The 24,897-nt window shown below is 27.9% G+C and overlaps 1 protein-coding gene across 2 annotated transcripts in view; it reads left to right on the top strand.

Moving 5' to 3' along the window:
- The window catches only part of LOC142318344 (disks large homolog 5-like), a 112,141-nt gene extending 87,894 nt beyond the window's left edge, over positions 1-24,247 (top strand). For both annotated transcript variants that reach the window (XM_075354933.1, XM_075354932.1), the window contains exons 18-28: positions 748-924; positions 1,943-2,084; positions 5,004-5,127; positions 6,075-6,252; positions 8,703-8,867; positions 9,294-9,418; positions 18,052-18,274; positions 18,634-18,854; positions 20,472-20,704; positions 21,341-21,560; positions 23,851-24,247. In XM_075354933.1, the coding sequence (XP_075211048.1) occupies positions 748-924; positions 1,943-2,084; positions 5,004-5,127; positions 6,075-6,252; positions 8,703-8,867; positions 9,294-9,418; positions 18,052-18,274; positions 18,634-18,854; positions 20,472-20,704; positions 21,341-21,560; positions 23,851-23,957 (1,915 nt within the window). In that variant the 3' untranslated portion in view covers positions 23,958-24,247. The remainder of the gene's footprint in view (positions 1-747; positions 925-1,942; positions 2,085-5,003; positions 5,128-6,074; positions 6,253-8,702; positions 8,868-9,293; positions 9,419-18,051; positions 18,275-18,633; positions 18,855-20,471; positions 20,705-21,340; positions 21,561-23,850) is intronic.
- Positions 24,248-24,897: the final 650 nt, after the last annotated feature.

The raw sequence follows: 24,897 nt of genomic DNA, 5'->3' as shown, positions 1-24,897 counted from the left end.
ATATGTACTATTGGCAGTCAAGTTGATGCTATTTTTAAAAAATATGAAACTGGGTTCTTCTCTGAAGTATTTCTTTCCAAGCCACCAGATTTTGCATGTTTTTCAGATATTGGCTGACCAATATATTACTCCGTTAAAGCCACTACTGGCTAGGAACGGAGGGGGTAGTGTAAGGACCGGACACGCTACGAGGTGGGATCTTCTCCCCTCGGGGGAGAATCGAGATGACCAATATATTAGCCATTTTTGAACTAAATAACATAAATCTTTTTATAAAACAGCACTTTAAAGTGAAGGAGTCGCAATTTTTGTTAAAGACTACCTTTTGTAACAAAATTGAAAGTTACCATATATTCATGGAAGAAATTTATTTTGAATGCTGTGCAGTTCAGTTAATTACTTTCTTAAAAAAAATTCCTTGGTTTTAAAAAAAAATAAATAAATAAAATTACTCTATATTAACAAGTATATTAGAAGTTTCCATGTACAGTACTGTTTACGTTTTGTCAGCTGTTTATTCATTTTCTTATTTAATGCTTTTGTAGACAATGAATAATGTAAACAAAAAAAAAAAAACTTAAAACGTTTTTATTAGTATGACATAGTTTAGATAAGTTTGGAATGATTTACATTTTATTGTAAATTTAACAATTTACAATTTGTTTAGTAAGATTAGTTGTATTGCAAAATTAAACTCTTGAAGCTTTAACAGTGTCTATATATCATAATTATTTATTGTCGTTACAGGATACCATCAAATCCTAGTGTAGCAAGTAAAAATAGCGGAGGGAAAGTGTCTACAGGCAGTATTGAGAAATCATCAGAACGGGGAAGTCCAATGCCCACATTTCATGTAGAAGTTCTTAGCCCAGGACTACGACAAAATAAACGTAATTCATTACCAGATTACTGCTGGTCCCAGAAGTATGTGTATTACAATAAATATCTTAATACTTTAAAGTTATTTACTAATAATATTTTTCATGCTTTATTTTGATTGCTACTGTATGTAGAATTTTTTAACATTGAAATAATATATTGTGATTCATAGTCAATTATATTACTAACCTTTAAGGAGGTTCCTGCCAAAGGACTTTTGCAGAGTTATTTGTAAAGTACTAAATAATATTACAAGTTTGTAGGTTTTTGTTTACTTATCTTAAAAAATGTAACTATCCATACTTGTTTTTTTAATATTGTTCAAAAATAGTGTGTTGTATATTAACATATAATGTTCACTTGAGTGACTTCATCCAACCATTAAAAAAGCATGTTTGTAAATTATTTGCTGTTTCATGTCTTATTGTCATGTAAATTGTATAATAAAAATGGTAACAAATTTTTTTGTTATGAACTGAATAGTATGCTGAAATATTATGTGTGTTATGAGTCGATATTAAGAAGGTGCAGTTTATAAAAATAAATCTTCATGTAAATATTGGTTTTGTAGTTCATTGTGACATTTTCTATGCAGGTAATTGTAGAAAATTTTACTTACTTAGAATGCTGGAACCTGTAAATTTAAAGTGACCTGTATTTGTAATCTGGAAGGCGCTTTCTGTAGGCCAACTTAATTTTGTTTCCTCTGACTGAAAGTTTGTAAAGTCGTCTGGCCTTCTAAAAAGTAGAAAAAATCCGGCCTTCTACTTTAATAGAAGGCCACACTTCTATTAAACACAAATACAGGATAATTTTTATCCTCCTGTACATGCCATACATTAAGTAATGACATAGTCTATTTCTAAGGTTCAGATGTTAGATGAGCATTATAATTATTTGGCTAAGTTCTTTTACAGAATAACTTTATGGGCCAAGTAAGTTTGACAACATTAATATTTTTTTTGAACTAATAGCAGTTTTTTATATTATAAATATTTTGTTTTCCTATGTTTTTTGCAATGTAAATTTAATGTTTGTATATCAGTTTATGAATTTTTTTCAGACCTCTTCCTGGAGAGCTGCGTAAAGTTCATATAGATAAATCAGTTGAGCCCCTTGGAATTCAAATTTCATGTCTAGAAAGTGGTGGAGTTTTCGTATCGACTGTAAGCGAACATAGCTTGGCATCTCAAGTTGGTCTACAGGTAGAATCTGTTCATTAACTTTTTCTGTTATCTCAGAAGGGATTTTACTTTGCAGTATACATCATTATGGGGTAAATTTGGTGGTTTTTTTTAATCTGAAAAATTTAGTAAAATAGGTACAAGAACTGTACGTAATAGTTTCCAGTAAAAAATTATATCTTTTTAGGTTTACTGTACATTAACTCTTTAAAATTGCTAATAAGAAATAAAAAGAACTTAAAAGAATTGGCAGAAAATTGAATTGTGAGGAAATTGATATAAATAAAGTCAATACAAAACAAGTTGTAAACAAATCAAGTTTCAAAAAGTTGGCAAAAACAGCCACTTTCATCACTGTTTCTATAAACTGTAGCATTCTTATTTTACATCATACAGAGGTCATAAAGGGCTTGGAAAAAATAAAGATGGAACTTCATCTTAGTGTGCTCAAAATTCATTTTGTTACATAACCAAATCTTCTAATGTTTACTGAAGTTATGTTTACAAATTGATTTTTTTTTTTTTTTTTTTTTTAATTTTGGTCCTAGAATACATAATGAAGGGCTAGGGTACAGGCTTGTTTTTTACCTTTAAACTCTTAGGTAGTAGTAGTACTTATAAAAAAAAGTAGGACTGTTACAGTGTCCTTCATTAAAAAAAAAAATGGCTGCCAAATTGTAAGATTTTGAAAATGTCTCATTTTTGGGGCCCAAAAATCACATGTGGGACAGTTGGCAAAAATCTGAAATTTTTGCAGCAGTAAAAAAATACTGCACTTAAAAAATACATGTATTTTTATGTACATAAAAGTATATAAAGTATTTTTTATGTACTTTAAAACCATATAAAATTAATTTTTTTACTCAAAGGGGTTGATGAGTAATGAAGCCAACAAAACCGCTATAAACATCATTCCTTTTAACTGCAAACAATGTATCCAAAAAAAAAATCACAGCATGTATTTTTTCAGATAATAAGTAGGTCTACCATACAAAATATTTTGATTTGTCTGTAATGATAAGCTTATCTCTAGATAGTTTATTTAAAATATGCACACGAAAGTGAATAGACATGCATGGACATGAATGTTTGCATTTTCATGAATGTAAACATTGTAGAAGGCTCAGTTACTGTTTTGATTTCAATGTGATATGTTGTATTTTTGCTAGTGTTAATACTGTGGTTAGGTAATGTACACTTATTTATAAAGTAATTTTATTAACAGTGAACTTTTGTTTTACGTGATATCTTTTATTTTTAATTTTATTTATTAGAGAAATGTTTATTTTCCTGTAAAGAAACTGGGATAAGACAAAGTGAGGTGCAGTTGGTAGTTTTATAATTTATACTAATTGTATTGTTATTGTAAGAACTCTTGCATTTTATAACAACGGATTATGGAGTGTTCAATTGGCGTTCACGCTGAAACAGTATGTCACAAATTGATTCCAATAGATCTTCAGTTTTGCACGATATTTTAGAGTTTACTGAACAGCAAATAACATTATATCTTTAAGAATCTTTAAGAAGTGGATGTACTGAAACAAAAAATATCTGTACTCTTCATAAAACCAAATATATAGATAAATATTTTCATATTAATGGGGAAAGTTTTTCTGACCAATTCAGCTTTCACACTAAACCGGTTAAGAAATCTCTTCGAGAAATATCTTTGCCACTTTCAAGCAATCCAAATTTGAAATTAATTCCAGGCAGATCACTGTGTACAAAATGCTTAAAAGAAAATACAAAAACCTTCATAATTGTAGCAAGTGCTATACTGTAACCTACACTACAAAAAAAAGAAAGACATGTTTTTCAGTGTTAAATTTGAATTATATTTGTTTTTGTTTTTTTTTAGGTATTTAATTTAATCATGTTGTGTTTTTAAGTTATAATTTTGTAATTATATGGTTGTATGTAAAGATTAATTGCCTAACTACTGTCTCTTGAATTATTTTAGGTGTTTTAGAATCAGTACTGAAAATATTGAATGCCATCTTGTTCAGAACAAAATGCCTGCTGTAAAAAATTAAAATTGTTCTATTTGTCTCTCATTTTTCTTGTTATTTGTATCATTTAATGACAGAGGGTTACACTAGAGCACTCGCTACAATTATGAAGGTCGTGAAGTAAACTTTGATGTGTTTGGATCATTAATTTAGTCTGTCTTGGACCTTGATGAGACTGGGAATATAAATTCTTATTATTTTTAAATAAGATTGTCTTCTAAATGAAGTTTGAATAATATTTGTAATAAATAATGTGATTTGAATAATGTAATTGAAGTTTTGTTCTTTTTGATAATAAAATTAAATAAACTTTAATGAAAATAAAAAGCTTTTATATTTCACTTTTTTTTCTCTATAAGAGAAAGATTGTTTATTTATTTTAATTTCTCTTTAAAAACTTGTCAAAATTTGAAAATAGATTTTTATAACATTCATCCAGATCTGTTGCCCAATTAGAGTTGGCTGCATGGATTCTTTTTAATCAGTAAAGTATTAATTATTTATAGACATGTACTACTGGCAAAATAAAAAAGGTACTGTTACAAGCTCTGATGTATTTGTGATGTCATGTCTGATTATGTTAAATTCTGGTTTTCTTATTGAAAATGTCATAAAAATGTTCTTTTATAGTAATCTGAATCTGTCTTGTGTTTGTTTTTTTTGTTTCTTTTGTTAATTTTAGTTTTGATTTTTTCTAATTATTTTTTATCGTCAGTTTTTTAAAACATAATATTTATACTGTTTTTTTGTTAATGACTGTATCAGATTTTAAAACACAGATGTCTTAGTTTAGTAATTATTAGTTAGTGGTCTGATGTAAATTAATCTTAAATCCTTTCTTTATTATGATGCATGAAAGATGATAAACAATTTAAAAAATGAAGTGTCATGAATTAAATCAAGTATTATGTTTCTTTATTGATTTAAGGTTGGTGATCAATTGCTTGAGGTCTGTGGTATCAACATGAGAAGTGCTACGTATCAGCTAGCTGCTAATGTGTTACGCCAGTGTGGAAACTCCATAACAATGCTTGTCCAGTACAGCCCTGAGAGTAAGTTAGCTAGCTGAGATTTAAATTTATGTACTCTTACATTCTTTGGTAGGATAAAATAGAATTTGAAAAGTTTTCTCTTCAATTAGTCCAGTTTTTCTGTTTTATTCATTATGATGCAATATTTAAGTAGCAGCAGAAACAGATTTGTGAGTACATAAATCTTTGTAAAAATCAACATGAGTGTGTATGTATGCATAGTATTACCTGTAGCTAATTCAGTGTTGATACGTTGCTAAATTGTTTTATTTCTATGTTTTAAGTGCTACATATTCAGTAACAAAAAGTAGATCTTATTAATTTCTGTACAAGTTATATTTATTGGTATAATATTTGTAAAGAAATATACTCTTAGCATCAGAATGTGTCTTATTTTCAATTTTCATTCATACCTGAAAAATTATTGTGCCATTGAATTAAGTTAAATAATGAATGAAATTGAAATTCTTATCCTTTCCATTTAAAAAAACAAGATCATTTTGTATTTTTGTTTTAAAGAAAGAAATTTGGCGTTATACTCCTTTATAACGTGGTTGAGGTCACTTAATAATTCTGAATTTTTCTTGTTAAAACATTTCTTTGAATCAGTTTATGGCCAGGTAGTTGATTTAATGATCAGCATAATGGAATTTCATTTACCTTATTAAATCTTCAGAAAGATCTGGGATTTAATCACGCTCATTGTAATCATTTATAGAACCTAACTAACCTGTTATGACATACCTGTAGAGGTAGTTTTATTTTTGCAGCAGTTTTTGGAGAAATTTTTACTTTTTTAGCAGTAGCATCTGACTATATTTTTTAAAAATGAAAGAAAAAAGTTATGTTATTATCAAATATTATATGTATGTTTGTGTATATATAAATTTAAATATAAATATATTTTTATTTAAAAAATGTAACATTCTTACAGCATTAAGAATTATAATTTTATCTAAAATTTTCAGAATATCATGAATTAGAAGGAACTGCTAGTTCAAGTAGTGGTGGTAGCTGTACCAGATCTGGTTCTCCTACACCTTGCAATTCTCCAAGAACAAACCGTAAATCTAGCCCTTTGCAGTTGACTCACAATCAGATAGCTCAAGCCATATCAACTCTTTCTAGACAGAAAACTAATGAAAGGTAATATCTGGTTTTTTTCTACAAATTATAATTCATTTTATATATAATTGTCATCTTATATATAACTGTAATTTAGTTCAGTGAAAGGTTAGACAATTGTAGGTTTTTTTTTATTTTGCATCTTTTTTAAAACGGTTATTACTTATGAAAAAATTAATACTGGTCAATATTCATTATCATCTATTGGGGTTGGCAAAAAAGTATTTGGTTTTCATAAATAAAGAGCTTTTAGTTTATTTTGAAGGACTTTTATTAATGTTATGATTTTTATCTTTTGACGTTTGATAGTTTCACTTTTGGCATACTTCAGAAGCAAATTGCACATAATTTTGTTTGCACCTTTGATCAATTTTAACATGTGAGTGGAATATATGTCGAAGATAAACTATTAAAATTAATTAATTTTTATGTCAAATTTTTTTTGACATATTTTACTTTTTTATTTCTGTAAAGGAAAGAAAGCTGCTTCATAAAGAGATATGTGAAGTTTATGGTGCTGATTGCTTAACAAAATGCAAGTGTTAGAATTGGTTTAAAAAATTCGTTTATGGAGATTTTTAACTCAAATGACCAACATTCTGGTTGACCTACTGAAGTTGATGAAGACCAAATCAAAGCCATTATTGAATCAGATGGTCATATAAATGAGATATTGCAATAATTGAAAATCACATTAAATGTCTTGGGACTCATTAAGAAGCTCGATATTTGGATTCTGCATGAATTGAAAGAAATTCACTCAACACTACTTATTAATATTTGTGATATGGATCTCAAATGGAATGAAGTCGAGTCAATTTTGAAATGAATCATCACTGTTATGGAAAATGGATCGTCTACAATAACATCAACTGAAAACAATCTGCATTAACATCAATTGAAAACAGTCGTGGTCCAAGCATGATTAACCACCACAAGCCACTTCGAAAGCTGAATTGCATAAAATAAAAATCAGGCTATCAATTTTGTGGGATTAAAAGGATATTGCGTGTTTTGAGCTGCTTCCAATGAACAAAACAGTCAATTAAGATGTTTACTGTCAACAAATAATGGAACTGAAGGAAGCAATCAAAGAAAAACGACCAGAATTGGCAATTCACAAAGGAATTGTGTTCCACTAAGACAATGCAAAGCCTCACTCATATTTGGTAACGTGTGGAAAATTATTGGAGCTTGGTTGGGAAGTGATGTCTCATTCTCCTTATAGCCCTGATTTTGTTTCATCAGATTACCATTTAATTCAAAATTTGCATAACTGTTTGAATGGTAAAACTTTCACTAATATTGATGAAATCGCACTTTGTTCAGTTTTTTGTTGATAAGGACCAGAAGTTCTATGAGGTAATCAAACAAAATTGAAAATGTATAATTGTTTATAGTTCATTTTTTGTATAAAAAAAATTGAGTTTTATTTCACACTACAAAAACCTAAAGTACTTTCTTGCCAACCCCAATATTTGCAGCTTCTTTCTCGTTCCTGGCAAAATATTACCATTCAGTTTCTGAGAACTTTGTTAAATTTTGGTCAGTTTTATTTTATTTTGTGTTCAAAATAATATGATATCTATGTTTGTGAAATCTTTGTTCCTCCCAGAACTGTATAGAAGCACAAATAGGTGATTGAGTGGTTACTTTAGATGATTTGGTTCATCGCATCATCTGAGTTGGCATTTGGTGTGTGTGGTAAATAAAAGATTATGCATTTGTGCCTAAAGATATTTATTTTAATTTTCTGAAAAAATTAATATTTTTGTTTTTAAGTTAGAATAGTTTTTTATTTATTTACTTTTTATCTTTTGTATGTTAAACATGTTACATTACATATTATCTTACTTGTATTTCATTTTTACTTTACTGTTAGTTAAAAGGAAGTAATAATAATGGAAATTTATAATAATTTGCTAAAAGAACTTTATTACTTTTAAGAAGTAGTGGTTATTAGTACTTTGATTAATTTTTATATTCTTAATGCTAGTGGATTTACCATGAAGATTAGGGAGGGGTAAATAAGAACAAATTTTATTTATGTGTTTGTTAATTTTTTTAATGTTATACGTAATAATGTTTAACATTCAGATTTTTTATGCTTTCTTAAAAAATGTTTATTTCATCTTGTAGTTTTCCAGTGTCCATTTGTTCTGTTGTATTTAGAAAAATGAATTTTTTATATTTTATAATACAATTTTAATTGGAAAGAAGCTGTGTACCACAGTGTGCTTTACATTCTGGATGATACATAAATCATTTCTTAATGACAGGACCATTTTGTTTTATATATTTTTTTTACTTGACTTTATTGATCTTAAGGTTTCATGTTAATTGAAAGAAATCAGTACCTTATATTGCTCAGTTTGCATTGTTAAAAGTTTATTATAATTAAAAGATTAATTGTACATTTGTGTTTTTAACTCAATATTTTAAGTTTATATGTTAATTTTTATTTTTTTCAGGACAACCGAAGATCCAATAAAATCCCCTGTATATGATCCAAGGTATCTAATGATTGAAACTCGTAAATGTAGCAACTTAGGAATCAGCTTGGTTGGTGGAAATGCTGTTGGTATTTATGTCCACAGTGTTCAGGAAAATTCACTTGCATATAATGCAGGTCTAAGGTAAGAGAAGAATAAATTCTGAAAAATAACCTTGTGAAATACTGTTTACATTAATTTTAAAAGGATTTTTTAATAGCTTAGTTTTTCATACAATCTGAAATAAACTTTAACCAGTATTTCCATTTAATCCACCCTTTAAAACTATTTGTTTTACTTGCCTAATTTAAGAATGTTTTATTGTTTAAATTTAAACAAACTAGCTTTGTTTTTCTTGATACATTTCAAATAATTTGCTGTGTATAGAATCCCGTGTGTATGCAATAATTGGTTGGGTGTATTTGAAATTTAATTGATATATGTTAAAGAATTCTATTCTTAATTACTCAATTAGTTAATTTGAAAATATGTAAAATGACCAGAGATACTGCTTAAAATTATTCATTTATTTAATTGCTAAAGTATAATTATTTTAATTCTATTTTTTAGAACTGGAGATAGAATACTTGAATATAATGGAACCGATCTTCGCCAAGCAACAGCAGAAGAAGCTGCTTATGAACTGGCCAAACCTGCTGATAAAGTGACTGTACTAGCACAATATAATATAGATAGTAAGTGCCAAGTTATAATAAGGCTTATTTTCTATGAGTTTTGAGGTGCATGGTACATTCATTTTTTAATTTCATTATTTAGAAAATTAATGAAGGCTCATGTTTTTAACAGCTTGATGTACATACATATAATACAAGAAATAGCTCTTGATTTGCTAAGATTTAGATTGATCACATAAAATTCCTTGTTTTCCAGTAAAGTTTTGTCATTCAATTAACTATTCAGATAGCAGTAAGTGGTTAATTAGTTGCTTGCAAATCCATTGTATAAATAAATTTCTTGAACAAAAATTTATTTGTGAATCCTGTTTTTTTTCGTTTCATAGTCTAGGTCTTGTCTGCAACTGTTTTGTATGTAAGTGTTTTATTCAGGAGTTTGTATCTTTTGTTTAGTCTTTTTGTAATTCCAATGTTACTGTGTTATAAAATTACTGTGTGTATTAAATTTGCACACTACTTCAAACAACTGTGATCAATGAATTTATTATTATAATTATTTTTTCCCTAGCCATTAATTTATTGCACGTATTTCAAATTGTAATTATAGATTTATTTCTGTAGATGTTATATATATATATATATATATATATATATAATACACACACATATATACATTTTTTCATTTTTAAAAATTCAAATAATTTATAAACACATTGATTACTCTGCTAATTAAATTCAATAACAACTTAACACCAAAACACATTATCTAAAAAATAAACTAATGCCAATAGTTGACTTTCATGGAATTCTGCATTGTGAATTGGTACAAAATTTTATAATTACATCAAACAAATAATAAAAAAACTTAAAATATAGAAAATATAAACACATTAATAACCAAAAAATTTGTAATAACAACACAACTTCACTGCCATTACTTGCATGATGTAAATTTTAAACATCACACTTCCTATGTTCATAAACATTGTAACTGCTATAACCCACCATGTTATTAATTAAAACATCATCTTGAAATACAATTTGGTGGTTCATCATTTTATACTTTTGTTTAATTTATATTTTGTAATATTTTTCAAGAATATTCATTTTTTATCATTACAAATTTCCAAAATTTTTTTATTATTTTTACAATCATTAATACTACTCTATTTGGTTTATAGGTATAGTTATTTGGTTTATATACGTTTTTATGTTTATTTTTATCATAACACATTAGTAATTTTTTCTATTACTTTATTTGCATAATTGTGTGCTAGGAAAAAATTGTTACTAATCTATGTGTTATTTTCTTGTATTTTTTAAAAACTATCGTGGTTCTATATAATTGTTTTTTTATCATTTTATCATCAAAACCATTAAATACTGCTGTTTGTTTTATTTCATCTATTTCTTTTTTGAGTTTATTTTTATTTTTTTTTGTAATGAATAGCTTTAAATATCATGTTTTTTAAATATATTAATTTCGTGACTCTGAGTGGTTAGAATTTACATGTATTGTAATACTATTTGTTGTTGGTTTTCTGTAAATTAATCTATGTATATAAAAATGTTAAGTTCATTTGTGTACGCTTCAAAAACTCAAAATGTTCTGCACCGATTGAGCTCAAATTTTAGCACGATATATAACCTGCATCAAAGATTGTTTTCATCTATTTTTAATAAATCTATCTATTTTTAATTTGGTAATGTAAACAAAGGAAAACCAATCAGATCAATGCAAGATGGCCACTGTCAAACACAACGACCAAATTTCTTTGAATTATATTTAACAGCTAAAACATCTGTATTTTATTTTTAAAAAAACCACGATGAAAAAAAAATTTTAGCACGATATATAACCCGCATCAAAGACTGTTTTCATCTATTTTTAATAAATAAGAGGCTAATAAATCAGATGGAAATGTAAACAAAGGAAAACCAATCAGATTAATGCAACATGGCCGCTGTCAAACACAACGACCAATCACAAAGAGCCCATATGGCCGTTGCCAATGTAAACAAAATCACAACTGATTAAGTAACAAATTTATTTGAATTATATTTAACAGCTAAAACATCTGTATTTTATTTTTTAAAAAAAAACACCAAAACAAAAAGATAAGCCACCAAGAAGGATGACTTACAGTAAATAAATTAAAACACCCAACTTTCTTATAGCCCAGATAGACTTAAGACTATGCAAACAAAAAAAGTCGAAATAACCAAATACACAGAAAATAATATCCCTACATAATGACCAAAAAATCCTTTTGTTAGGTTAAATATTCACTTTTGTCTAAATTTACAGAAGGCATTTATAACGAAGCATTGATAAATATTGAAGATTGGAGATTTTAGGCAAACATTGCCTTTAATTTCTCGATCGACACCAGCAGACGAAATAAATGCTTGCCTGAAATATTCAACACTGTGGCGACACGTACGTACATTGCAGTTGACTACGAATATGCGTGTCCAGTTGCTGAATGATACATCAGCTGAGGTATTCTCACGACAATTACTGGACATTGGAAACGGACAGCTGTCACTCGATGAGATGTCTAGTCCAATATCATTTCCTGATAATTTTTGTAATTTAGTAACATCGAAAGAAGAACTGATCGTAAAAGTATTTCCTGATATTCAAATTAATCATAGAAATCACGATTGGCTCAGTGAACGAGCTATCCTTGCCGCAAAGAATAAAGATGTCTATCAACTTAATAATGTTATTCAATCCAGCATTCAAAGTGAGGAAATTACATATAAGTCAATAGACACCGTTGTGGAAGCAGATGAAGTAGTTAATTATGCAAGAGAATTTTTAAACTCACTTGATCTGCCAGAGATGCCACCACACATATTAAAATTGAAAATAGGTGTCCCAATTATCCTGCTGCGGAATATTAATCAGCCAAAACTCTACAACGGCATGCGACTTGCAGTTAAGAAATTGATGAATAATGTAATGGAAGCAACGATTTTAACAAGGCCTTTCAAAGGTGAAGATGTCCTCATTCCTCGAATACCCATGATCCCGACCGATGCACCATTTCAATTTAAAAGATTGCAATTCCCAATTCGATTGGCATTTGAATCACAATCAATAAAGCTGAAGGTCAATCTTTAGAATTGTGTGGTTTAGATTTAGATGCGGATTGCTTCTCACATGGACAACTGTATGTGCATGTTCCTGAGTCGGCAAACCAGATAGCCTTTATATCTATGCATACAGTGGAAAAACAAAAAATATTGTATATCCACAAGTATTGCAAAATTAAACTTCTATGAAACATATGCTTTGTTTTGTTTCTCATTTCTCATCCATGCAACCACAATGTGCCACAGCGAAGCGTGGTGGGTACAGCTAGTATTTGTATAATATTGTTTTTGTTTATTCCAATTTCAGTATCAAAAAAATCCATTTTTCTTTTATTTTACATTTTGCATGAAAATTAAAAATTTTTATTTTAATTGTTAAAATAATCAAATGTTCATTAGGGATTATATATGGCCAAAATAATCATTACATACCTTTTCCGTAATAGTACTTTGTGTTTAGTCAATATATGATGAAGTGTTATACTTTCAAAATTTTTTGTAAAAATCTCAGACATAATTTCACATATAGGTGGTCCCATTGGTATTCCTCCTTCTGTTTGTGAATAACAGTTGTTCTCATATTCAAAATAATTTTGAAGACATATATTCCTTATGATGGTGATCAATGCATTACTGCAGTGATTCTCACCTCTTTAGTTCCACAACTCCCAAAAAGTGAAAAATATAAATAATGAATATTTTGCGACCCCCAACCACAACCCAATGAGACCTAATTAAAACTATTCAGTTGTGTTGATAGCAATAGGTATGAACATACGTATGAAGTGTTCAAACATGAGCAATTTACAAGCTCAACTTGATGTCTACATGCTCCTTATAATTTGGTTGCTTGAATAAAATTTGCTATGTGTGTAAGCATCATGTTTGAACAAGCATTTGATATGTTTGAACACGTCATGCTCTGGAGGCGTAAGGGATTGCAGAAAACTGCAGATTGCAGTTTTGAATCAAAAAACTGAAGTTTTTTAGTGTGTAGTCAAATGATATAACTGTTTTTTTATCAATTAGATTATTATGCAAAATGGATAAATTTATAAAAAAATGAGGTAAGCCATCTACATCCAGTGAATCGATTGGTAAAAAGACAAAATTGTACAATGACAGTTATTTAAATTATGGTTTTACCTCATTGGATGGAAAGCCACATTATGTTATTTGCTTTCAACTCCTCTCCAGTAAAAGCATGAAGCATCAGAATTAATTCAACGTTTAGAAACTAAACATCCAGTGATGAAAGCAAACCCTTGAAACTTGAAATTTTTTGAAAGAAAATTACATACTTTGAGAAATATACGTGCTTCTATTTATAAATAAAGCCATAGCGATAAAAGTATACTGGAAGCATCTTATCTCATAGCAGTAAGAGTAACTAAATGTCTAAACCCCCATACAATTGTAGAAAACCTCTGTTGCCTGCTGCAGTTGATATAGTCAGTATTTTATTGGGCATAAAAGAAGAAAAAAATTCCGCTTTCTAACAACACAGTGTCAATACAAATCAATACATGGCTGCCAATGTTCACGATCAGATAATTCTGCAAGTGAGGTTTTTAGTATTCAATTTGATAAATCAACAAATATGGCAACATTTTTCATTTCTTGCGTTTTGTGAGATTTGAAAGCAATAGGGACAGAACAATCAAAGAAAATATGTTGTTTTGCAAATGAGTACCTGTCACGCAACAGGATAATGACTTTTTGATGTTTTATGTGAAGCTACTAAAAACTTAATATAAATTGAACATTTGTAGTGATGGTGCAAAGGCGATAACACTGGATTTCTGAAAAAATTAAAAGTTAATCTTATACCAAGGGCGGAATGGATGCACTCCTTCCTTCTCAGACATGCTCTTGCCACAAAAAATATGTCAGATAATCTCATACAATTTTTTTTTTAAAGCTGTGAAAATTTTTAATTTCATTAAAATTTAAATTACATTTCAGAGTAGGCTGTTTGCTAAACTTTATGATGAAATGGGAAAAAAGAAAAAATCTCTTCTTTTCCATACAGAAGTCAGATGGTTATTGCAAGGGAAAGTGTTATCCTGATTATTAGAATTGCAAGATGAATTAATAATATTTTTCAGGATAAACAAATGCCCTTCTCAATGATTTTTACAAAATGAGTATATGTTGCTGCTGGGTTACTTATCTGATGTATTTTCACATTTAAATGACTTACACATTTAAATGGATGTGAATTCATAAGGACATGATAAAACATTTTATAATTGACAGGAAGGAAGTTCATGCTTTCATTAAGAAGCTTGATATCTGGATTATTTGCCTTCAAAGCAAAATTTTCATATGTTTCATATATTTTCACTTCCGATTGTATTGAGAAAAATTTTGATGAAGAAGACACCATTATTCACTACAGTGTAGGTAGCATGAAGGTGCATTTGTACGAGCTAAAAATTGAGTTAGCAGAGTATTTCCAGAAGATAAAAGTGGTTTCTTGAAGAGATGGGCACTGAATCTGTTTACTGAAGTTGTTCTTGCAGCTGCAATCATCACCAGCTGAAAGTCACGACCAGCTCATTGAAATGTCTGCTGATAAAATATTACAACTATAACTCACATCTGAAGATTTAGGATATGTTTTGGCTTGCTCATGAAAGTAAATGTGGAAATTTACTCACAGACGCATTTAAAATATTATTCCCTTTTGCCAAGTCTTACTTCTGTAAAAAGGGGTTTTTTGTTTATGGTTGCCCAAAAAATTAAATATAGGAATCTTTTATCATTTGAAAACATTTGGTTTTGTGTGTTTCTAACATAGATCTATGTATGGAGAAACTTTTAAATGAAAAACCAATGCATTAATTTATTTCTTTGCATGTGTACTTATAAGTGTTAGTAAAATATTTATAATAAATGTTTTTTCTCATAAAATGGGTTCATTATTACATGTAAAATTGTAGGGTAATTTCACAACCCCTCTTCATATCACCACGACCCCTAAGTTGAGAAATGTTGCAGAAATGTATTTCATGGTTTTCTTTAAACTGTTTTTTATTATATATATTGTTTTATCAATCAGTATATTTAGGGTACATGTTTGTGATATCATAACAATTTTAGTGTTAGAAAGAGCTTTAATAGAATTTAACTTATTTATGACTTCATAACCATTTTTTACAATATGTTTATATTTAAGATTCATTTTTATTCTTAAGAATTTTAGCTATAAAGTATATAGGTGCCATTCTAAAATTTATTAACAGTCTTATAGGATTATTTATTTTATGTTATTATTACACACGTATTTAATATTATGTAATTATTTTGGTAATCCAGCAAGTTTTGGGGGTAATGTTACATGTGGATATAATCTTGAGTGATAACCTAATTTATTATCATAATTAAATATTGGTTTATATTTAGATATTAAATCTTTTACAATTTTTAAATATTTGTTTATCGGGTCTTTTGTACTTTAAAATCATTTTCTTCATTGTAATTATTCATAAGTTGTATGTACTTATTTTTATACATAATAATTGGTGTATTAGTCTTGGCAAATTTTATAATTTTTTGATTATTTATATTATGTTTTTTTTTAATATTTTTGTATTATGGCTAATTATAATATATCTTTTTTGAATCTTATCAAAAAATGTCCATTCTTTCAGTTTTATATTCCCTGTCAATTGTGATATTTTTAATTATATTATATATTTATATAATTATATTATATTTTTCTTTTTCATCAAAAACTGTATTGATAAAGTTCATAAAATTGTTATTTAACTCTGTTTGTTGTTTTCAATAACTTTTATAATTTCTCCTATTAGAATTTGGTTTATTATAATTTTTATGATATAAATTTTGTATTGCAAAGTTAAGAATTATAGTATGATAAATTATATTAAATTAAATATCTAAGATCTAGAATGAATATTATTTAAATTAAATATATAAAATATGATAAATTATAGTATGATAAAATGATACTATTGTTATAATTCCTTGATTTATTTTTCTATCAAAATTATTTTTTAATTTCTCTTTGTGTTTCTCTAGTTTTAAAAAAGAGCAAAGCTAAACTCAAAAAAATAAATAGATGAAATGAAACTAATAGCAGTATTTAATGGTTTTGATGATAAAATTATAGACAAAGTCTGTAAAATGGGTTTTGAAGTACCATGATAGTTTTACAAAAATTCAAGAAAGTAACACAGAGATCAGTAGTAGTTTTTTCCTAGAATACAATTATACACATAAAATAAGAAAAAGTTACTAATGTATGTGATAAAAATAATTATAAGAAAGCATATAAACCAAATAACAATATTATGAATGTATAAGGAATAACTATAATAAAAATAATGGAGAGGACTAAGGGGAATATACAAAATTAAGTGTAATGAATGTATTTTTTTTTTGTCTTCAGTCATTTGACTGGTTTGATGCAGCTCTCCAAGATTCCCTATCTAGTGCTAGTCGTTTCATTGAATGTAATAAAATTCATATTGGTAAAAATAACAGATATTTTAAAAAAATTACAGAACATTACAATGCTTACAGAAACAGAAAAAGAAGTATGTCTAATGAGGCCTACCATTTGTTGCAATGTAAGCATAGTATTACTGATTGTAAAAATAATTTGGAATTTTTGGAGATGTATAATAAAAATAAAAAAATGAATATACTTGAAAAATATTATAAATATAAATTTATACAAAAGTATGAAATGACGAATTATCAGATTGTATTGGAAGATTATGTTTTAATTAATGACTTGGTGGATTGTAAAGATTGCAGCAATATCTACAAACAGGAAGTGTATTAAATTTACATCATTCTAGTAACGGCAGTGGAGTTTTGAGTAAATTTGTTACTACAAATTTTGTGGTTATTAATGGGTCTTCTAAATTTTAAGTTTTTTATTATTTGTTAGATGTAATTGTAGAATTGTGTACTGGTTGATGATGTAGGATCCCGTAAAAGTTGCTATTTGTATAGGGTTTTTTTTTTGTTTTTGTTACTGTCTTTTGGTAGTTAAGTTGTTTTTTATTTATATTATATAATATTATGTTATAATTATAAATATTTATTTTATATGTGTGTGTGTGTGTGTGTGTGTGTGTGTGTGTGTGTGTGTGTGTGTGTGTGTGTGTATATATATATATATATATATATATATAATGTAATTTTTTTTATAATCAAAAACTAACTTTAACAACCCTAGTACAGAATTGCAAAGTAAATAAAATGATACTTGCCTTTTTTTTTAATTCCAAAAGCACTTTTGTGAGATCCTGCATCATCACTTGTGTACAAAAGATATATTTATACAAAGTTACATATCAAACTTTTTTTTTAAATTGAAAGATTAAAATAAATACAAAAACATATGAAGTCAATTCCATATATATCAATATCACATCATAATTAAACATTTAAAAAAATTTAAAATAAAATAAATAGAAAATTTATACTATGTAACCTGACCAGTCAATGCTATATTACTTAGTATCTAATATTACATTACTTAGTTTTATTAAAATATTTTAGTTGTATTTTACAATTTTTTCTTTATGTAAATTCAGTTTACTTTTTTGTAGGATATAACGAAATTAAAGATAAGCCAGGTGATAGTTTTTACATTAGAGCCTTGTTTGATCGGCTTGGTGAAGTTGGTGATGCTCTGCAATTAAGATTCCGTAAGGATGATGTTCTGTATGTGGATAACACCATGTTCAATGGTGTTCCTGGTCACTGGAGAGCTTGGCTTGTTGATGAAGATGGTTACAGACAGCAATGTGGCATCATACCTAGTAAATATAAGTAAGAAATATTTTTTCTATTTATTTTACTTGCTTTTATTATATGAAACTTATATTTAAATAATTTTTGGTTTATTGCAGTTGAATGTTTTTTTGTAACTTTTGATTCCAATCTTTATTCAGTCTTTTGATTTTTCTTATAATTTATTTTTTTATTTCTTTTTTTTTTTTTACAAAATGTTTTCCAAGATAGTTTTAGTTAAAAATTTACAAATGCGTATGCATATTTGTAGTTTATATTTTATTTGACATTTCATATTTATATACTTGTTTTTTGTTTTTATGAAATTTTCTATTAGCTTAAGCATAGAAAATATCCTGCAATTCAGTAGATTTATTCAATTTTTTTTTGTTTTACAGAGTTGAAGAAGAATTACTTTTACGTCGTAGCTTGGGAGATTTAGAAGGAGATGCTAGACGAGCCACTAGACGTAGCTTCTTTCGTCGAAAAAAACATCAACGAAGTGATTCAAAAGAATTAGCTAGCTTTTCAAATATTAATTTAGGATGGTACAGTGATTCTGGAACCCTAAATGAAGAAACAGCTCTTGCTTCATATCAACGAGTCACTAGACTTAATTGTATGTAGTTTTCTTGTATATATTGATATAATTTCTGTATTATTTTGTAAATAATTATAACATTATGGTTTATTTATTATGGTTTATTTTTTATGATTCTTTTTTATTTGTTATTTTATTTTTAAAGTACGATGTATATGATTCAATTTTATATAATTTTATAACTTATTCCTATTATAAGAAATATTGATAGGATCTTTTTTTTTGCTTAATATCAACACATAAGCTTGAAGCTTTGTGAACGAAATATGGAAATCAAATTTTGTTGCTTATAAAAAATGCCTGACCAGCATCAAACTCGGGACCTCCTGGTTGATATCAGTGGTTTTAATATTTATATTAAGGGAATTTTTAATATTTTAAAGTTCTTAATATTCTATGAAAACTTTGTTCTAATGACAAATTTCTTATTGTTTAGAAATGAATCTTATTGTTTTAGAAATGTAAATTTAGGAGTCTTATCATCTTATTTGCCAGTATCATTTGTTTTACATCTGAACTTTTAAATTAAAGAAAACAATTAAAAAGTAATATACAAATTTAGCGTTGTCCAGTTTCTGTTACTGTAATGAGAACAACTTTTATTATACAATGTTTTTCACAGACTGTTGTGTTATAGATAATACAACCCTGATTTTGTAATCTTAGTTTACATTACACCAAGAAAATCATTATATTTTTTCATTCAAAAAGTCTAAAACGTATGCCAATGACAACAGAATCTTAATTTATCTAACACTCATTGTTATAAGGATTGCAGAAATTGTATTCTTCATGGCTGCTGTCAATAAACTACAGTCTGCATTTTTTATGTATGAATTTTTTCCTTAGTTAAAATAAAAAACTTAAATAGTTTTACTTGCAGTTGTTTTTAAATCATTTTAATTGCAAGTAAAATTGTTCTATTGAAATGTGCCTTGAAGGCACACTCTTCTAGAACAAAAGAAAGAAAAAGACACAAATATCTGCAATCTTATTTTTTTATAACTTTGTTTTATTGTAGTAGGTATTTGTATATATCATCAAAGAATTAAAATATTTCTACTCTCTTTCTTTTGCAGTATTTTGTTTTTGTTTTGATTCGACAGACTTTCCATTCAAAAGATATGGCTTTTCTTCAACAATCTCAATGTAAACAATTAGTATGTGAATTTTTCGTAGATTGTTGTAGATAGATTATTATGTATAGATTAGGCTTAAGTAATAAACCAAGTGGTGGCAAGGCTTGGTAAAAGTTATATATAGAAAAACATGTGAGTAAAATAATAGCTTAAAAATGTACTGTCAGAAATAATAAAGTACTTGATGATATTAATTCTTATTATAATAGGATTTCAGTTTATGTATTTTTGGAGTGAAATAAAAGAAGAAACTAACAGCAGTGAAAATATGGAATGAATTCAATCCATACATCTTTAAACCTCACTGAAATTCTACAGAAAGAATGATTTTGTTAAAGTTAACAGCTGGCAATCGTGCAGTATATTAACTTTTCATTAATATGATCTAATCTTGTGATACAACTCTTACAATTAAAGCATTAAATAGAATCCCAATTTATTTTATGCTATAACTAAAAGTGAAATTAATACGTTGTTTTTTTGTTTTCTTTTTTAGCTGATCCAGTATTTCGCCCTGTTTTAATTGTTGGTCCTCTTGCTGACTGTGTTACCGAAAAATTAATCCAAGATTTTCCTGATAAATTTACGAGATGTATGCCTGAAGTAATGCACTGTTCTCAAGCTACCATGGAGAAAGGCATTGCTGATAATCTCTTTGTTGATTACCGAAAGAAGGGCAGCTTTTTTGAATGTACTTCAGTGTCTGCAGTGAAAGATATGTGTGACAAGGTATAATAGATTTATCACTATGTATAAATAAAATGATTGATAAGGAACTTTTTATTTTATATGTTTGTTGATTATTTCCTGTAATTGCTTAATTTAAAGAAAATAATTATATTTTTAGGTACCTAGCTATATTTTCTTATTCCTTTAGTAGACTGCCAAAGCAGATGGATATTTTTGAACCAGAAATGTGTTTTTTGTTCCCTATAATTTATCTGTAAAATCTGCCAATTTATTGGCAATTTTGTTGAAACAATATGTTATTTTCTTAGGAAGAGTTTTATCTGCTTATGTTATAAAAATAGTGTTTTATTATTTTTGAATAATTTTTCACATGATTGAGTTTTGATTACAGCTTTTTTCAAACATGTTTTGCCGTGTTTGTTTCTAACTAGCCATGTTTTGCCATTGCTGATTGATGGAAACAATCATTCTTTTGTACATTCACATAAACTCATGTGTACCAGCATTCTACAATTGGAAATTTTTAAGATTTTTAATCTTTCTTGCTGTACGACTGCTATAATTTGTAAATACAAAGTATTTTGTATCATTTGCAAGTCTGAGAGCCATAAAGCAGATAATGATGTTTTAAAATTATTATTTATTTAAAATTATAATTTGTGCTTTTTTTTACAGAACTGTCATTGTGTTATTGATGTAGGCCTTGCTTCAGTTGAGCGTCTTCATAGACATCAGATCTACCCAATTGTTCTTCTCATTAAATTTAAGTCAACAAAACAAATAAAAGAAGTTAAGGATACTCGATACCCTCTAGATAAAGTTACTGCTAAGGTAGCTAAAGAAATGTATGAACATGCTTTAAAACTGGAAGCTGAATATAGGCATTATATTTCAGGTTAGTATCATTTAAGTAGTTTTTAGTCTACTTAGATGTTTCTATGTAAGATTTTTCCATGCTTAAAATGTTATTAGGTTGCATTCTAATTGCTGTAGGAAAAGCAAACATCTGATTAGCACCAAAATCAAAGGATTTTAGTTCTTGGTTAAAATCTACGGTTTTTTTTTTATTTTGAAGATAAGATTACTTTAAAGATAAAATAAGATATAACTTTAAAAAATAAGATATCTTTAAAAATATTTAATGATGTAAGAAATTTCTTTAATTATTTCTTCCCTGGTAATACTTTAGTTGAAGATATATAGGTGTTTTACATATTTTTAAAATTCTTAAATTGTACAAAATAATAATTTTTCAGGTTAGATAGATATTAGCTTTTTCAAGATTGATATTTAAGCGAATTGTGAACTCATATAACAAAACAGATTCTGGGTCAGCTGATAAGGCCTTGACTTAAAAACATTTTGGGTTTCCATTATGCCTGCAACATCTTAGGCAGTATATCTTGAAATATTCTGTTTAGTCCCAGTAAAAGAGCAGTAAATTAAAATGGAATCTGCATTACTACCCCCATCAATAGCAATTCATTTTTGCAAGTTGAACAGTGCCATCAAGATACATTTACATAGTGTAAAATTTATGATAATGTTATGAATGACAGCACAGTGAGAGAATGGTTTTGGAAATTTATAGAAAGGCACGCACAATGTTCATGAAAAGAGTGTGAAAATGCAACTCTCAATTATGAGTGTTGAATTTGTTTGAAAAAACTGAACAGATTTGGAATTCTTTATAGGATCATACAGCAGATTAAATTTCTGTAAGTTTTGTACATGTGGTTATAAAAAACTGACTGATGTCGTCATCTGGTATTCTGCCTGGTGACAGCCCCTTATGCCACCACTTCCTTCATCCATTTTTGTGCCAAGGCTTCTCCTTCATCATCTTGTGGTTTCCAGTCACCTCATCTGTTAGTTTCATCCTTCTTCTTCCTCACATCTTTTCTGGGCTTCTTTTGACTGCACATACTTAATTCTACTGACTGTTGTGCACAAAGAATGACTACAGCTTTTACATTCCTTGAGCACTACTGTTGAATGGAGATGATTAGCTCAGAATTGTGACTGAGAATTAGATGTTGGCCAAGATTTGTGATATGCAGATATTAAGGAATATTTCAAACAGTGAATACAGACTTATTTTGTGCTTAATGCTAGTTAGGGGGGGGGGGCTGCATGATAATGTAAAGTCCACTCTACATGTTACACAAAGGCTTTACTTCGGCAATTAAACTTATTGACTCAGAGTTCTTTACAACTTGGACTTTGTGCCAAATGACTACCTCTCTGTCAAGATAATGGTCTAGTTGGTTATTAACCTCTTGGAAATCAAAGAGGAATGTATATAAATTGAGTAAAAACCGATAGGAATCCTGGCAGGGTAGTTGTTTGATTAGGCTCTAAAAATGCTTTCCTTCTATAATAAATGCCTAAATACGAAACAACTGTATGGAAAAATAATCTAGACATATATAACTTATGTAAATGAAATTTTTTTCTCGTGCTAATTGGTAGTAAACTTAGGAATGGTCCTCATTTATGATCTTTTAATTCAGAATGAAATTACAGTTGTAAAAATCATTTCATTAATTTCCTTTTGATCATTAAATCTTAGTATTACAATCTTTGGTAAGACTTGTCTTACCGAGGACTCTAATCTGAAAATTTTACTAACTACTCTAAATTACCATGAAAAAATTGGTGAAAACTCTCTTTGCCAAGAGTAAGAGCAAGCGTTAAATTCAAAATAGTACAGTTTTATGAGGGCCTTAAAACTAATAATGTTTCAATTTTAGAATAAAAAAGCTTTGTTGTATCTAATTCTAAATGGGTCAAATGTTCTGTGTTTTAATTCATAATTTTAACGTCAGTCTGATACTATTTCATTTTAATGTACTGTATGTAGTATTTTTCAATATCATTTATCTTCTGATTTTTAGACAATAATTTATTTATAATGTAGACAGTAAGATCATAAAAAGTGCCTGAATTGCCTGAGATTGATAACTTTTTCCATCAAATTTAATTCCCTTCTGCTCTTATTAATTCTTTGAGTCTTAATTTTTTGTTTTTCTTCTTTTTTTCATTAAATTATAAAGTAAAGCCTGGGTCGTTTTTATCTAACATTACAGTTCTTTAATAACAAGTGCATGTATTATAATGTTATCCATTCTCTATTGCTTAGTTTTGTTCATGCTTACACTATACCTGACTCTTTTCTGTTATAGCTGTTATACCAGCCGGTGTGAATGTTGCCTACATGTGCACACAAATCAAGGCAGCTGTTGATTTGGAACAGAGTAAAACATTGTGGGTTCCCTGTTCAAACACCTGACCTCGGGATCTGTCTGTTAACCTCATAATCACACAGTTGGTCTCTACCTTATAGATTTTAAGTGTTTTTGTAAAAATGGATGGTGTCTGGATAAGTAATATAGAATTATTAAGAAAGTGTATAGAATTATTATTTATAATAGTATTTTCTTATTTTGATGTGGTCTAGTCTCTCACTTTTTCTCACCTTACTGTGCACCATATTTATAAGCTTTACTTAATTTTAAAAAAAAAAGGAAAAACATTTTTTATTGTAATGGATTATTAAATTTTTAAAGTTTGTTATAAGTACTTGATGTAGTTATTTGTTTCTCCAACCTTGTCCTATCATCTGATCTAAATATACTTATTTGATATCAGTAAATGAATTTTGAGGTGAATCAGGTGTATTAAATTCTATTCTTTTATCTAATATATATATATATATATTATTCAAAAAGTTGTTAACAAGAAATGCAAAAGCAAGAATCTTGTGTCTTGATGAAAGTAAGTAAATTTAGAGAATGTAAAGAAACTAATTAAGTAGTCTCTAATTTGTAGAGAGGATTTTATTTAGAATATTAAAATGTAAATCAATTTTTTACCCTCAGTTTCTTACTAATTTCCTTCAATTTTGAATAAAAATACTTTATATCAGGAAAAATTGGGTTGTATTTATCATTAAGATATAACAATTAAGTATTAAACAATGATGTCAAAAATTTTTAAATATCTTCAAATCATTTATGTCATCATCATTCACTAAAGGCTACGCCTTTTCGATTTAGCCATGTCAGTCTCATCTCCGCCCTTCTCTTCAATTCATTATATGAACCAAGGCCCATCTCTTCTTTAACATTATTGATGATGGTTGCTGTCGGTCTACTTCTAGGTTTTTTACCCAAAACCTTGTCCTGAAATATATTTGTTAAGAACTGGTCATGTCATATTACATGTCCTAT

Source organism: Lycorma delicatula, chromosome 1 (genome assembly GCF_047948215.1).
Source record: "Lycorma delicatula isolate Av1 chromosome 1, ASM4794821v1, whole genome shotgun sequence".
NCBI lineage: Eukaryota > Metazoa > Arthropoda > Insecta > Hemiptera > Fulgoridae > Lycorma > Lycorma delicatula.
This window is presented reverse-complemented; position numbering and strand designations above follow the sequence as displayed.